General features: G+C 41.9%; 1 protein-coding gene across 1 annotated transcript in view; it reads right to left on the bottom strand.

The window, feature by feature from the left end:
• Nucleotides 1–4,723: 4,723 nt before the first annotated feature.
• si:dkey-288a3.2 (protein phosphatase 1 regulatory subunit 37) overlaps nt 4,724–15,209 on the bottom strand; it is a 66,901-nt gene continuing 56,415 nt past the window's right edge. The window contains exons 11-12 of the mRNA XM_018697717.2: nt 6,973–7,090; nt 4,724–4,911 (exon numbers count right to left, since the gene is read on the bottom strand). Coding sequence (XP_018553233.2) covers nt 4,724–4,911; nt 6,973–7,090 — 306 coding nt within the window. The remainder of the gene's footprint in view (nt 4,912–6,972; nt 7,091–15,209) is intronic.

Raw genomic sequence — 15,209 nt, 5'->3', positions numbered from 1 at the left:
TATCTGGAGCATCCGAAACTTTGCTTGGATGCTTCCTAGGTTTTTTTCCCACCATACCTTCCGCCATACTCCTAGTGGCTGTAGCCATGTCCATCTCTACGGTTGCTCCCCTCTTCAGCTCTAGCAAACCAGTCATTGTTGGTTGACATAAAACACATTGCTATTGGTGCACCAGTGCTGGAATGTCACCACAGACACTAGATTCAAAACTCTGGTATACTATGAAATACAAAGACATTTACCTGGCATTTATACGTAAACTCTGTAACTCTGACATTTAACAGTCAAATTCTGACACCACCAGTACGTCTACAGACTACTTTAAATTGGTAACATTAGGTCTGATAAAAATAGCTTTGTGTTAATTTTGGTGAGTACACATTGTCAAACTGGGGCTTTTGGGGCCTCTCATAGTCTGGGTCTGGCAAGAACATAAACACACCTTCACATACATTCAGCAATATACCCTTAAATACTTTTAACACATAATCACATACATGACAAATTAGTATCATATTTCTAGCTGTATCACTTCCTCCATCTCTGTCACTTGTCTTCCTGACCTCTAAACTTCATTGTTAAACTAACAGACCTGGAGTCTGACATTTGCTCACACATTCAGCGGCAGTTCGACAGCCTTTGTGAATGAGCCAAATTTGGATTTCATTGGGAGTATACGTGGAGCCTTAACTCGCTGGTCGTCTGTTTCGAAAAAGTTGGCACAGCCACAAACCCCCCACCCCCACCCCTCCCATTTCCCCCCTAATGAATGGGCATATGTCATTCCAACAAGCAGGCCAAGCTGAGAGAGGAAGAGGAGCAGTCTGCTTCCTCTTCTCCACTAATGAGTACCAGAAACTTCTTGGCTTTTATCAAAGGTGAATGTCTGCAGCAACCAGTCAGTCATCTCTACATTTATCTATGATGTATATACAGTACAGTATTAATAAATCATCAGGTTAAAACTGTCCAATACTTTATTACCAAATACCTGTTAAAACCAATGACATTCCCATCAGATTATATAACCATCAACTAAGTGAAGTTTCCTGTCATGCCATCCCCAGGCCAAATTTCAGTGTTAAGTACAAGACATTGCATATTTTAAGTAAGCAAATTGTTATGATGAAATTGTTGTCTTTGTTTTTTACCACATTCACATTCAAATACACAATGAATGGGGTTACTTACTAATTTACAGTATTTACTGGTCACAGTAAAGTGTAAAGTTTTCTTGATTATGTGGTCAGTGTCAACATTTTCACTAATCGATACTAAAGTGTATCTCTTCTGCCAGACATGCATCAGACAGCAGACTGAAAAACACAGCTGAAATGCATCTGGTATAGAAAGGCAGTCACAACAGTGCTGTTAACTGGGGTGAGTTATTGCTGGTGGTCATAGATCTCCGAAGCTCCAGACGTTCTGGTGGATTCCTGAATAGACAGTTGGCAGTTCTCTCCCTTCAAGTTTTGGATGGTCATAAAACTCTCCTGGTTGAATCATCAGGACAAAAGATGAACTATAGCTGCTTTCACACATACACAGCAAACCTGAAATTTTCTAGGCATTACCCAGCAGAGCTGTACACTCATCAGACACTTTATTAGGTACAACTTGCTAGTACTGGGTTGGACCCACTTTTACCTTCAGAACTGCCTCTATTCTTTGTGGCATAGATTAAACAATGTGCTGAAAACATTCCTCAGAGATTTTGGTCATATTAACATGATAGCATCATGCAGTTGCTGCAGACTTGTTGGCTGCACATTCCTGATGTGAATGTCCCGTTGCACCACATCCCAAAGGTGCTCTATTGGATTATTGGAAGGTTAAATACCTGGGACTCCCCATCATCTTTTAGAACCGAGGAAGCCTTTCAGATGAGAGGTGAAACATCTTCGAAGAACCTAAAAGATGTCATGTTGCCTTTGACTCTAGCACTTTAGACTACCATGATCTGGATGACTGAGAACCTACACAGACATGGTGTGTGGGAAATTAACATGTTAGACTGAGTAATCAGCATGATTTGATTATTCCTGTGTAACTTTCTGTGTTTAAGTTATGAAGTCAGATGAGAGCCAGCTGACAGTCAACTAAGAGTTAACATTAAAGTGCCATTGTACCGAAGAAGACCTGATGAACATTTAAATGTATGACTGATTGAATTAACCTTGTTATGAGTCTGCAACTGATGTTCTTTTGTTTGCCTGATGTTACATAAAACAAGGCACTCTGAAAGTCCTTTCAGAGAACAACTATTCTACAGTGTTCTCTCCATGAATGAAAGAGATTCTTCACACTGCGTCTGTAATTGCTCCGAGAAGTAGATCTCAATATTTAAGAAGAATGCCTTTTAAATTTTCGGCTGTGAGGATGGGATGGGTGTTCGGCTGATCGATGCCTGTGTCTAGACTGAAGGTTAACCTGGAGTTTCAAGATGACTTCCACTCTGACAGGTGAAAAGCTATTGTATCATGAAATTTTCCATCAGGAATTCAGTGTGGAAAAGTTCTACTGAAACCACACTGAAAATGCACCATGAGTGTAAATGAAAGTTGTGGTCTTCGATCATCTTTGAGCTCCCACTAGCCAGCTACATATAAATTAAGGCATTTAAACAAAGCCACATAGATGCACAAGTATTGTCTTTGCTGCAGAATATTATTAACCATAGGAAAGCTTTGGTGATGACTGAGTTTTCAGTCCATGTAACATTAGCTTAGCATTACTCAGTGAATGGCATTGTTGTCACCTTCACAAAAGGTTTGGGATTAGGTTATGTTGTTATTTTGTGAGTAGTAAGTGTAAAGTTGTTAATAAATCTAGAACCAAGGACTGAGCTGTGAGTTTTACAGAACTAATGTAATAAATCAAAGGTCCTCACTGGTGTCCAAAGACAAATGTCTGTGTGTGCAGTGGCAGGGGGACCAGAGGAGATGCAGAGAGCACCCAGAGGACGCTGCAAGGGGCGGATTGGCCCCCGCCGGGCCTGGGCCTCAGGACGGATGGATGGAGGGATTGTGTTGACAAGAGGGAAAGATGATGAGGAGGAAGAAGAGGAGAGGCAGCCACACATTCAGCAGGGAGGCTGAGAGCGTCGGCCAGAAACTCATCAAACCGGTGGAAACACCTCCAACAGCCCAGCAACAGCAGGATACGTGTGTGTGTGTGTGTGTGTGTGAGAGAGAGAGAGAGAGAGAGAGAGAGAGAGAGAGGTGGATGCTCATGTTTTAAGGAGCCAGCGGTGTGTGCGAATGTGTGTATTTGTGTGAGAGCTTGGAAAAGTTGGGGATGTTTGGAGGTGATGGATGGGAGCATTGGGGGAGGCTTCGTTCAACCATTGTTCATTAGTAAAGTACACAACTGTCCTGCCTAATTGCTCAGCCATAATGTCAGACTGTGATGAGTGATCACAACCAGCACTCTTTACATCACTGCTCAGGAAAACTTCACCTTATCATCCCCCAGAGGGACAAAAGAGGAGACAACATACTGTGTGCATACTTCAACAGCGGAGTCTGTTTTTAAGGCAAACATTTTTGAATAAAATCTGAAGCATTACATCTTCAACTTGATCCTATAGATTATTTTGTCAACTTGTCGGTTCTACTCCAAATCCATTCTGTTCTTTCTTGGATTCTAGTAACTAATACTGGATGGACTGGCACAACATTGCATATGTGGGGGAACATGTTCTCCACAGGATGAATGGTAACAACTTTAAGCACCATCATCAGGTCAGATTTTAATTTGTCCTGAACTTTGCCTTATGAACAAATATCTTGATAAGTAATGACATTCCCATCGGCCTCAGCTTTACTTTGTGTTTAGGGCTAATTACTGGATGCTAGCATGCTAACATGTGACCCAGGGGTCGGCAAGTAAGTTTGGCCTCAAGCCAAATCTTTTTTTTCATCATCGTCATCAAAAAATGGTTTTTCCAATAAATTTGCTGTGTCATAGTAATCATAGTCATTAGAGAATGTGCCACCATCAATACATCATACATGTATGATATATCAAAACACCACCTTTACCAGAAAACATGACTTTTAGGCCATCCAGGCTCTAAGAATAGCATACATGTTGTTTCTTCTATACACTACTTTAATCTTTGCCACTCTATGTTTGATCAGCCTTTTGCTGACAATGATTCCCATTCGGATCCACACATCTTATTTTGGAATGTTTTATTTTCATAAAACACACAAGGTAACAGTGAACTGTTTTAGTTGACCTCTCTTCACATCTCACTAAAAGCATGCAACAAACTCACATTTTCTAAATACTCCATGGAAACTTAATATTTTTACCTAAGAAGTCTTCAGTTAATGCAGTGATTTCCCTCTGTAGCCATGTCATTTGTTGTAATTTCAATGTACACAGAGTAACATACACAGAACACACCTCTGACTGCAATATAGCTGTCAGTCATGTAATCAAAAAGGATAGAAGCTTAAAAAACAAAGCAAGAAATGACTTATCTCATTAAGCGCTATTTACAATAAATCAGCAAATGTTGAAGTTCTTTCTCAAGTGCAGGTTGTTTTATTCTACATTGTGTGTGTGTGTGTGTGTGTACATGATGATATTCATGCCTTGCCCTCACTCCTTCCTAACTATGACAAAGTAGCCTCAGTCCTTCCATGGACGCTGCCCTACTCCCACTGCCCAGGCATCTGCCTCCTCTGCCTCTGCCATCAGGACTGGATTTGGTTCAGATCACCCAGGCTTTGGGGGTGGGGTTGGGGAGTGGAGGGTAGAAGGGGGGTGGGGTGGCTGGGGAAGGCTTGGGAGCAATGATTGGACTCAGGTTTGGCCTTGAAACCTGTTCTGGGGCCACTTTGGCTGGATAAGAAGGAGGTTGGGAGGCCGCCATGCCCACATGGGTTATGATGAAGGAGGCTGAGAGGATGAAGACAAGGAGCCTGAAACATCAGGTGAAGCTGGGGGTGGGGGGTTGAGGAGGTCGAGTCTTGTTGGTGGCCACATGCTGCTGCCAGTCTGCTTCCACACACACACATACACACATAAAATCATACACACCTCCCACTCTGGCTTGGGGAAAGCAGAGAGTCATCTGGGAAGATAGTGTATGTGTGTGAGTCCGTGTGCATGAGTGTACATGTGTGGGTGGGTGGGAGGTTGTATGTCTGGGTGCACTGAGTGTGAATCTCAGATCCCACCGAGGGAAGCAGAGATCTCCCCTGCTAAATCCACTTGTCTGATCTCATCTGTCAATCACTGGATCTTTCACTGGTGATGTGTTGGTGGAGGGGAGGTGGTGCTGGCTGTTTGTGGATGTGTTAGTCATGAGATTGATGAAACTGATATTCACAGCAGATCACAGCACATACTGCAGGGCTGCTTTCACTGCACACAACTTAGTTTGATGCCCTGTAGCTTTCAGACCATGGCAGAAAGTTAGATCCACAGAGGTACAGGTACAACTAACTTACAGTACATGTCACTGCAGACTCACTCAAGTTATTGCCAGTATAGCTATGCCATAGCACTGGCTGGAAAAAGTCGTCAAGGAAAAAGTAATTAGACGTACATTTTTCCTATGAAAAAAAATCATTTTATTAGAGAATAATTTTACAAGAAAAAGTTACATTATTCCCAGAGAACAATCATAACATCATGAGAAAAATAATAATATAACAATTTACTAACAATACACTTGACATTTAACTTTTCAACTTTTTTTTTTTTTCATTGCTACTGCCTGCCTAACATGGATATACCTGACTATGTTTCCACAGTCCATAGAGAGTCAACTTTAGTTTTCTGTCTTTCTGGTGAAACATAAACGCAGACACTGCCTTTACACTGCTGGAGGAAAATCATCATTTATCTAAAAATAAAAAAGACTAACATATATTCTTTGTATTGACACACCAACTTTGTTATTGACATGCCAACTTTTACACCTCAGCCAAAGCTAAATACATTTTTACAATATTCACACCACCACAGACGTCACCTTATTAAAACTTAAACATGCCCACGTTGTTTCAAACCAGGTACTATTCAAAAATGTGTTTTGGGGGAATGTAATTAAGCTTAAAACCTGAAGCCATTTGGAGTGCTATAAAATATATGTTACATATGCATATACAATCAGTAGTCTTCTTCATAGCAGCATAACACCGTTTAGTGGGGTTGTTGTGAGGAAAATCAAAAATAGACTTTTCTGAGTCTTCTTTTACCAGATAGAGAATGTTAACCACTGAAAAACACAGAAAATAACTGACAACATTTTTACTGTTCATAAAAGTACACTGTGTGTGTGTGTGTAGGTCAGTTTTTCTGCTTTTGAACGAGTTTGTACAACCATGACACCTCCACCCCTCTGTTCACTGCAGCTCTGTGCACTTTACTCCGTTGTTTCACATCGTATCGCTGATGAACGTCTGTTTGTGCTTCTCAGCTGATTAATGCAGATGAAACTTAGCCCAGTTGATGCTACATCACACACACACACACACACACACACACACACACACACACACACACAGAGCTCTGGTATGAGTGTTGTAGGAAGGGGTGGGGATGGTGTGGGGTTGGGGTGGGGGTTGGGGGGTTCTTCATTTCTAGGTGATTCATGTTTGAAGAGGGCTTGCAAAATTGCTTTATGGAAAGTGGCGAGCGGCATGGCGGGAACATTAGGTGTGAAGCAGCAGGGAGGCTTGCGTTTCATTAGGGAGCTCTACTCCGCCTTTATTACCCGGATTTGGAGTTTTATGGTTATCATTATTTGCAAAAGAATTATTATTCACATATATCTGCTAGTCAGCTGTTTGGGTTGGGGACACTGGGACATGCCGCCTGTGTGTCTGAACCCATGAGTGGTTTCTGAGGTGATCTGTACAAAGTTTGCCATTTTCCCTCCTCTGTGTGCCGTGTGAGCATCTGTGTGTGTACGATCTCAGGCTGTAGTCACGCTATCAGCCGGTCTGTCGCCTGCAGCAGATAACATCTCAGAGGTATCCACGGCGAGGCCAGAGAGCCTGGCATTGGTGAGGCAACACTGGGTGATCTCTGACTGAAGCCTTGTCTGAGTCTCCATCAGAAACTCATCCTGTTGATCACACACAAGAATACAACCATTAAAGTCTTCAACAAACATTCAGGATTAGCATCATGCCAAGAAACCTGCAGAGCAGCCACTCATGTATTTGACATCTGTAACTGATGTAGAGTGTTGCAATGGTAACAACAGTATCAGACTACACTTTAGTTTTTCCTTGCGAGACAGTCACCGCATCAGATTTTGGTAATGATGGACTCCTGAAGTCTTCCTGAGACGTGTCAGACATAAAAAGATGATCAGAAACAAAGTTGCCTGCTCTGGACGAAAGCGTTGGGTGGTCGGACACACTGACGTCCTTTGGCGCAGCTGTTACCAGGGTGAAAAATCTCCCCACTGATTTTCTCACACCTTAGATCTCATCCATCAGTGATGCTTATTCACTCCAGGAATTCCTTCTGTGATTAAATGTTGTAATATATTTTTATTGCACTCTGTTTCCCTCAGCCTCCTGTCTGCTCATTTCATTGGAAAAGTGACTCTGAGGAAACTGGAAAAAAGAAACAAATCAAAGGATGGAGAAGAAAAGGAAAGAGCAGCAGACAGGCAGTGTTCTGACTCCTGGCTGGCTGCTGGCCACCAGAATCACTGATACACTTTCCCGCCTCATAAATTATCGCTGTGACGACGGGTGTGATGCTGTCAGGAAAGCCCAGCGTCCCAAAAACCAACAGCAGCAGCAGGTCTGGACGGCAGTTTGAGACACGCTCTCTAACTCCTCTTTCATGCTTTGTCTTTTTAAACACATGGAAATAGATTATGTCGGCAAAGTGAGCACATTTGAAAAAGATCCATGTGTTGGCTTATCAAAAGGAAAGAAGCCTGAGTGGACCTGCGGTGTGATAAACAAGTGTTACCATTGTTGAATCAAACACGCTGACGTATATTTCTCTGTAAAGCTGCACCAGTAAATATTGTCTACATCAGCAATGGATCAAATGATTGTTTAGGGTGAAAGGGCTCATCTTTAGTGACAAATCCACAGGGAATCATCACCCGGCTCTGCACGTCTGTGGACCTTTTGGTCGGTTTAGCCCAACATGTTGACGCCAGTCAGAGCTTTGACAGCTGGATTAAGAATGTGGACATCAAATTCACGTTCAACAGCCAGAAATAAGGCCACAACAACAGCAACAACTGTGGATGAAGTCAGTGTAGCTGTATAGGTTGTTGTACCACTTCAAGTCTTCATAACTCTTAAATTAGCGTACTTCTTTGAATATTGAGAAAAATGTTCTCCTATCAGCAACAAGTAGGACTGCAAATGATCTCAGTGGAACAAATCACTTTCCTCATACCGAGCAGAAACAGGCTAACGTGAACACAATATCAGACTGAATGATGAAATGACAATTCAGTCTGGTCACAGAGAAGCTGTGCTCTACCTGTCCAGCATCAAGACACTAGAACATTCTCTATAGCAGCTAAAAAGTCAGATATTTCTCTGCAGAGACCAAAACAACCAGAGCCAACAGAGTGAATGTTGGACTCACATTGACCTGGTGCACACACCACATAAAAAGATGATGTTTGTGGATGTGTGAAAGGTTACTGTTAGCAAACATATTTGCCATAACAACTTTCTAAGGTAAGAATATTTCACTTTCCTTGATAACAGTAAGTTTTCTTTCAAAGATTTTTTGTATCATTAAGTGTGACATAGCCTTTCAAAATAAGAGCCTTTTAAACCACTCTAACTGTCTTAAAAATGTGATCAGTTTCCTTCCAAGCTGCAGCACGAGTCCTGCTCCTCTCTTGTCCCCTTCCTCCCTCCCTTCTCTTCACCTCCCCCTCTCCCCTCCCTCCTCACTCTTCACCTCCCCCTCCCCTGCCTCCTCCCCTCAGTGGCGGTGGTCTGCAGCAGAGCAGTTAATAAAGAGATTGATTATCGGCCTGTCAGGAAGTGACAGTTGGACAGGGCTGCTCTGCATGAATGACAGAGGGCATGCTCACCACGCAGCAGCCTGCCTGACACACACACACACGCATGCACACACACACCCAGATGCCTTTGCCAACACCGGGGGTAGGTGAGGTAGTAGAGGAGGAGGAGGATGTGGGGGGGGGGCTGGATGTGGAGAACAGCAAAGCAACCTTCTGCTGGTGGAAGAGTGTGTGTGTGTGTGTGTGTGCGCGTGTGTATACAGTCTATATTCTGTCTGGATTATTGGTGGTGGGGGGGGTCAGAGATCATGGCAGTGCTAGTGGCAAAACTATGTAACTTTTGAAAGACTGTTCACTGTTAGCGAGTCCAATCTACACTAATTCATGTTTTTACACCTATAGTGACTGTATGTAAAGTGTAACCTGTCAGTCGTGACAAACCCACAGAAAATCATCCAACTCTGTCGTCCTTCTCAGCTCTGCAGGGCTTTGTTGCACCTTTTCTATCATCTCAGGACCTGACCTTGCTGTTCTGGTTCTCTGTCTCTGCTTTCATGAGCGTTGTTTCACAGTGAACAGAGTGGAGCATTTAGGAAAGTCTGACCAGCATGACTCTAAAAATAGTTCTTTGTCTGTTTGATGATGTTGTGTTCACAGTGTGTGGCACTGTCCAGTTTTTTTGTGGCTGTAAATGTATAATTCTTAATTCAGTACCATCAAATTCTCTGCTGATACAACTTTACCTGGTCTGGTGTGACCAGTAGCTGGTGGCTAATGTTAGCTGAAAACAAACTTTATCATATCATGACTCTTCTCTACTTGTGCTAATCTTACTCTGTGTATCAACATTTACTGTTTTAATTGTCACTTATGGCCACAGTAGCTGTTGATCAGCACGTTACATAGTTTCACAGTGATTTTTACTGTACACACGTGTGCCCCTAAATGTGATGTGGTCTGACTAAAGATGCTATGTTGAAAATTCTTTCATCCACCTTTATAACAGCCTCTATTAGCTTTTTAACCACCTGCTGGATGCATAGACATTTTCATCACCAGTTTGCTGCTTTAAAAATGTAATGTCATTATAAACAGCAGCTACATTGCACACTTTGATATTAGAACTAGACTTAATGACTATATCACATTATAAAGCGGTTGTTTTCATGTCTCACCTTTTTAAACAAAGCAATAAACTTTAAAAGTTTTTTTTTTTTCTGAATGTAAAAGATTTTTGTTCTGATGACATGGTTCATTTACCATTTTACACATTTCTTACTGTAACCTTAACACTGAATAACCTGGGGGGCCTGTGTGTTCAAAGGGAGGTGAATTTGTGTGATGTGTGTGAACATTTTCTGCCTTTACAAGACAATTCATACATGTACACACACACACACACACTCATACATATACTAACAATACAGTTATAGCTGGAGTCACATGGCGTCAGTGCACCTGATAAAAGCAGATCTGTCACCACTTCCTCCCATAACTTCTGAATATCTCTACTGAGGGGAGGTAGGGGGGGACACACCTCACTCACTGTTCAAATGGACAATGAGAGAAGAAAGAGAATGGAAGCAGAGACAAGAAGAGAATCCAGCCAGCCTACAAAGATTGTGGACTTTTTGGACTTACATGTAGAGGTCCATGCAGTGGTGAGAGCGTCTATTCCCCCATCTTTCCATAAAGCAGGGCACAGTGTTACATGTCAGAATGCCCCCAGCCTGTCTGCACCGTTACATGAGAATATTTTAACAAACAGCCACAAAGTCAACATACAGCAAGAGGCTGTTGAAGCAGTGAGGAGCATGTGGCATTTAATGAGGCTGACAAGGTGAATGCAAAGAAACAAGCTGCCTCCCCCCTGTGAGAGGAACCTAAGGATACTTTAACTAAAGGAAACATATCTGTCCTATGTGAAGCATGAAAGGTCAGAGGTTATGTTGGTTTGTGACATGATCATCTATGTCTCATCATATACACCGATCAGCCATAACATAATGACCACTGGTGGATAAAGTGAATAACAATCAATCAATTATCTCGTTATAACACAATGTTCTGCTGAGGAACCTTTGGTCCTGACATTCATTTGGATGTTACTTTGTCATGTACCACCCACCTAAATATCAGCACAAACCAAGCACACACTACTTCCAATGGCAACAACACTCCCCAATGTCAGGGGCCTCCCCCAGCAGGATAATGTTCCCACCACACCACAACTAACATGACAAAGAGCCCAAGGTGTTGACCTGGAGGCCAGGTCCTGGAGACATTTCTGAGCAGTTTTTGTGGTGTGGTGGGAGCATTTTCCTGCTGGGGGAGGCCCCTGACATTGGGGAGTGTTGTTGCCATTGGAGGGGTGTGTGCTTGGTTTGTGCTGATATTTAGGCAGGTGGTAAGTGACAAAGTAACATCCAAATAAATGTCAGGACTAAAGGTTCCCCAGCAGAACATTGTGTTATAACGAGATGGTCGATGTTATTCACTTCATCCACCAGTGGTCATTATGTTATGGCTGATTGGTGTATATGCCTGATGTTGTTAGTCTCATTTCTTGCTGTCAACACATTTAGTGAAGAGACAAAAACAACAGTGAATGCCTCCCACTGACAAGAATTGTGTTTGAATCAAACTCTGAGATATCTCATTCCTCTCTGCTACATAGATCTCCAGTGTTGTTGTGATTGTCCAAAACTATTAAAAACACACCAGTGAGCCACACTGTGCACTGGGTGACGCACCAGCAAACAGACGGTGTGTGTGCTGGGCCAAACATGGGTCTATTTGGAATAATGACAATCAAGTAAAATCACCCCTTAACTAATGTGTACATATGTTTGAAATTCAGATATGCATATGTCAGTGTAAATTAGAGACTTCACCTCTTCCTAGAGCAGAGGTCCAGCCAGACACCACCTTTTTATTTTCATTAATATTTTTTACTCTCTAGGCTACTGCATAACATGTATTAAATAAACAAATTTAATTTTAAACTTTATCAAATTGATGAGTCATTGAGGATTAATTAATTCAACCTCATTGACTAGATTCCTTTATAATTCTGTTCAGTCATGTTTTGGGCCAAAACAGCACATACTGCACTGCTTACAGTTCAGTTATGAGGTAACTTTGTTTTACGAGTCTTATATAACCTCAGCATGTACATATGTTCTCTGGCAGGTCTTACTGAGGAATTTCAGCGATTAAAGGCCCTGTTTTCATAACAGAGTCCAAGAGGGAAAAATTAGGAGCTGCTGTTCAGTATTCCTGTGTTACTGCAGCAGCACCTCAGTGGAAACTGGAGCCGAGTAAATCAGAGGAAAGAGGGTTGTCAGTAATTACTACAGCCAAAAAGCATTTTTTCAAAATAAAATATTATCAAAGGTCAAGAAGTAAGTTTCACACTTACATAAAACGAAAAAAATATATACTTAAGTGTAGCCATATCAACAGGGCACCACTGGGGTTAGATTGAACCATTCAGGCGGCCCAGAGGCATCTAAATATTATGGTACTGTTGAGGGCCCAATATCGCTATGGATATTTTTCTTAAAAAAAAAAAAAAAAATCGTATACTTTTTGTGTTTACAAAGGACAACTGAGTCTTATTACTGAATGCTACAGAACTCATTTGGCCTACAGTCTTACAGTCTCAGTGTTTTGAGCTATATGCATTTCACACTTATGTGCAGGAGGTTCCATCCGCTCTTATTTTTGCCCATTTTTTTGATTTGCTATCAATAACATTTTTGTATTTGATTCCTTCTTGTACATTTTGATGTGTAAAATCACCACACATCTCATGGGAATGTCATGCCTTAATAAAATACATGGAACAGAGGTGCCAGGCTTTCAGCAAAGCAAAACTAATTTACTGATTTCACAAACACACACACACTCCTTCCCCCAATCCACACTACATATTTTTTTTGCACTTGATCAGTGACTGGAACAATCAATACCTCTAGATTGAGTAAGCGGACTCCTGAGCCTGGAAACAAGACAGAGAGGAGGAGAGCGTTTCACACCCAGAGAGGAGGAATAAGAGTGGGGGAGAAGAAGGAGGAGGAGGAGGAGGAGGAGGAGACGCAGATGGACAAGTGCTTTTACGGCTGAGTCTTCCTCTGGCTCGGTGCCACAGCCACAGACTCTCTTTGTTTGCCAGGCTACTAAACTAATAGAGATAAAGGCAGGTTCCTGCTGGCCCTGAATTAGAAAGTCATTAAGAAATATAAACACACATGGGAGCACACACACACACACACACACACACACACACAGAGAGAGCGAATGCACACATATGTACATATAAATCACATTTGTGTAGAAATGCAAAGGTCCTGGAGCGTGCATGCACAAAAACACACTGTAAGTTTGAACAATTTCAGTGTCTGCCTCTGCAACAGCAGTACAGAATCACACACACACACATACACACACACACACACACACCTCCCATCAGTGTTGAAAATCCAAACTCTTTCCTGACTCGGTGCCATGGGAACTCTTTTTTTGTCACCACACAATTACTTCTTTCTTCACATTCTCCTCCATTTTCTGCCATGTCCAAATTCTAACGTGTGTCAAGGCCTCCATCTGACTGGTTGGTATGTGTGTGTGTGTGTTTGTATATGTGTGTGTTTTCTATTATAATCCAACCAGGTCTGATAGATATCTTTGAAGGCCAATACTGAAGTGCTAAAAATGTTGTCTAAAAGTGTGACCACTTTGCTGCCCAGGAAATTAAAAAAAAATAAATAAATAAATCATAGTTTTTTCAAACTGGCATTAAAGATCTAATCTATAATTTTCGGATCATATAAAGCTGAGGTCTATCAGTGATTGAATAGATAGAAGATCTGCATCTCTGTGTGTCAGGACCATAAAACAGTACATGCCTGTGTTACAACATTACTGACAACCTCACTAATACTTTATATATTCTCCTCTTACATAGTTTTTTTTTGTGTGTGTGTGTGTGAGTGTGTGTGTTTTTTTAAAGGCTGAGTAAATTTCCTGCTGGTCACTGGAGTTTTTATCATGTATTACTCAAACAAGAGGAAATAGTGCATTTGTTGGGAAGTATCTTCAGTGGTGGATTATTTGGTGCTCTAGTGAATCTTTGGGGCAGCAGGATGGTGTAACATGTCACCCAGTGTAACAGTGTGGCTCACTGATGAGTTTTTAATAGTTTTTGGAAACAATGGATCTCTATGGCACAGAGAAAGAGGTAAACACAATAAGATCACAGCTGTAGAAGAGCAGTAAGTACTGAGACTTTCATACGTTTCAGTATCTCTGTCATAGATTATGTCTTTACGGTGGCAAATCAAATCAAAACCTGTTCTAGTTGAATTCATTTTTAGTTCAGCTTGTTAGAAAATTTAAATCAGCAGAATACACATAGCATGTCAGGTATGCCGGGCCTTATTTTCTGCTGCTGTGGTCGATATCGAACCCTAATTTCAACAGCAACAACACATTTGGGATGTTCTGATTTGAGAAGTCTGCCTCCTCCTTCACGCTTCATGTTTCCATGTGGGATCACCGCAGCCTCCCTCTCTTTCTCTCTCTCTCTCTCTCTCTCTCTCTCTCTCTCTCTCTCTGCCGTCTCAACATTAGTTAAGATGGCTGCACGGCGGCTGCTGGGAACGAGCGTTTAAAGCTCTCCGAAGTGCAGGTGGCTTAACTAGCTCATTTGTTAGCTCAGCATTCCCAAAGACAAGCTTACAAATGGAGCCGCTTTCCAATTATTATTAGAAGGGAAGAGAGAGGCGGGGCACTGATCTGTTCGCTGGGCTCAGGACTGACCATTACACTGAAACACACACTGAAAGGTCAACAAGGTCAGACTACTTAGGAAGTGTATTTCACTATGGTAAATGTTGAGTCGAATCTTAACCAGAGAAGAGATAAAGTGATAGATGAGGAAGAAGATGATGCTTTGTCAAATATACACATGCACAGGTTCAGAGGCAGATCGGTTTTAATATTCACACACACACTCATTGACATAATGCACTCCCTGGCCCCTTAAACAAACCTTAACCATCACAACTAAATGCCTAACCTTAATCCTTACCCTAACCCTAAACCCAATTGTAACCTGAACCTCAACCCTAAAACCAAGTCTTAACCCTCAAAAAAAAAAATAGTCCCAGATTTGGTTTCCAAGTGTGCATTCCCCACCGGGACACGCAAATGCATACACACA

This window comes from Lates calcarifer, linkage group LG19, assembly GCF_001640805.2.
Source record: "Lates calcarifer isolate ASB-BC8 linkage group LG19, TLL_Latcal_v3, whole genome shotgun sequence".
In the NCBI taxonomy this organism is placed as follows: Eukaryota; Metazoa; Chordata; class Actinopteri; family Centropomidae; genus Lates; species Lates calcarifer.
This window is presented reverse-complemented; position numbering and strand designations above follow the sequence as displayed.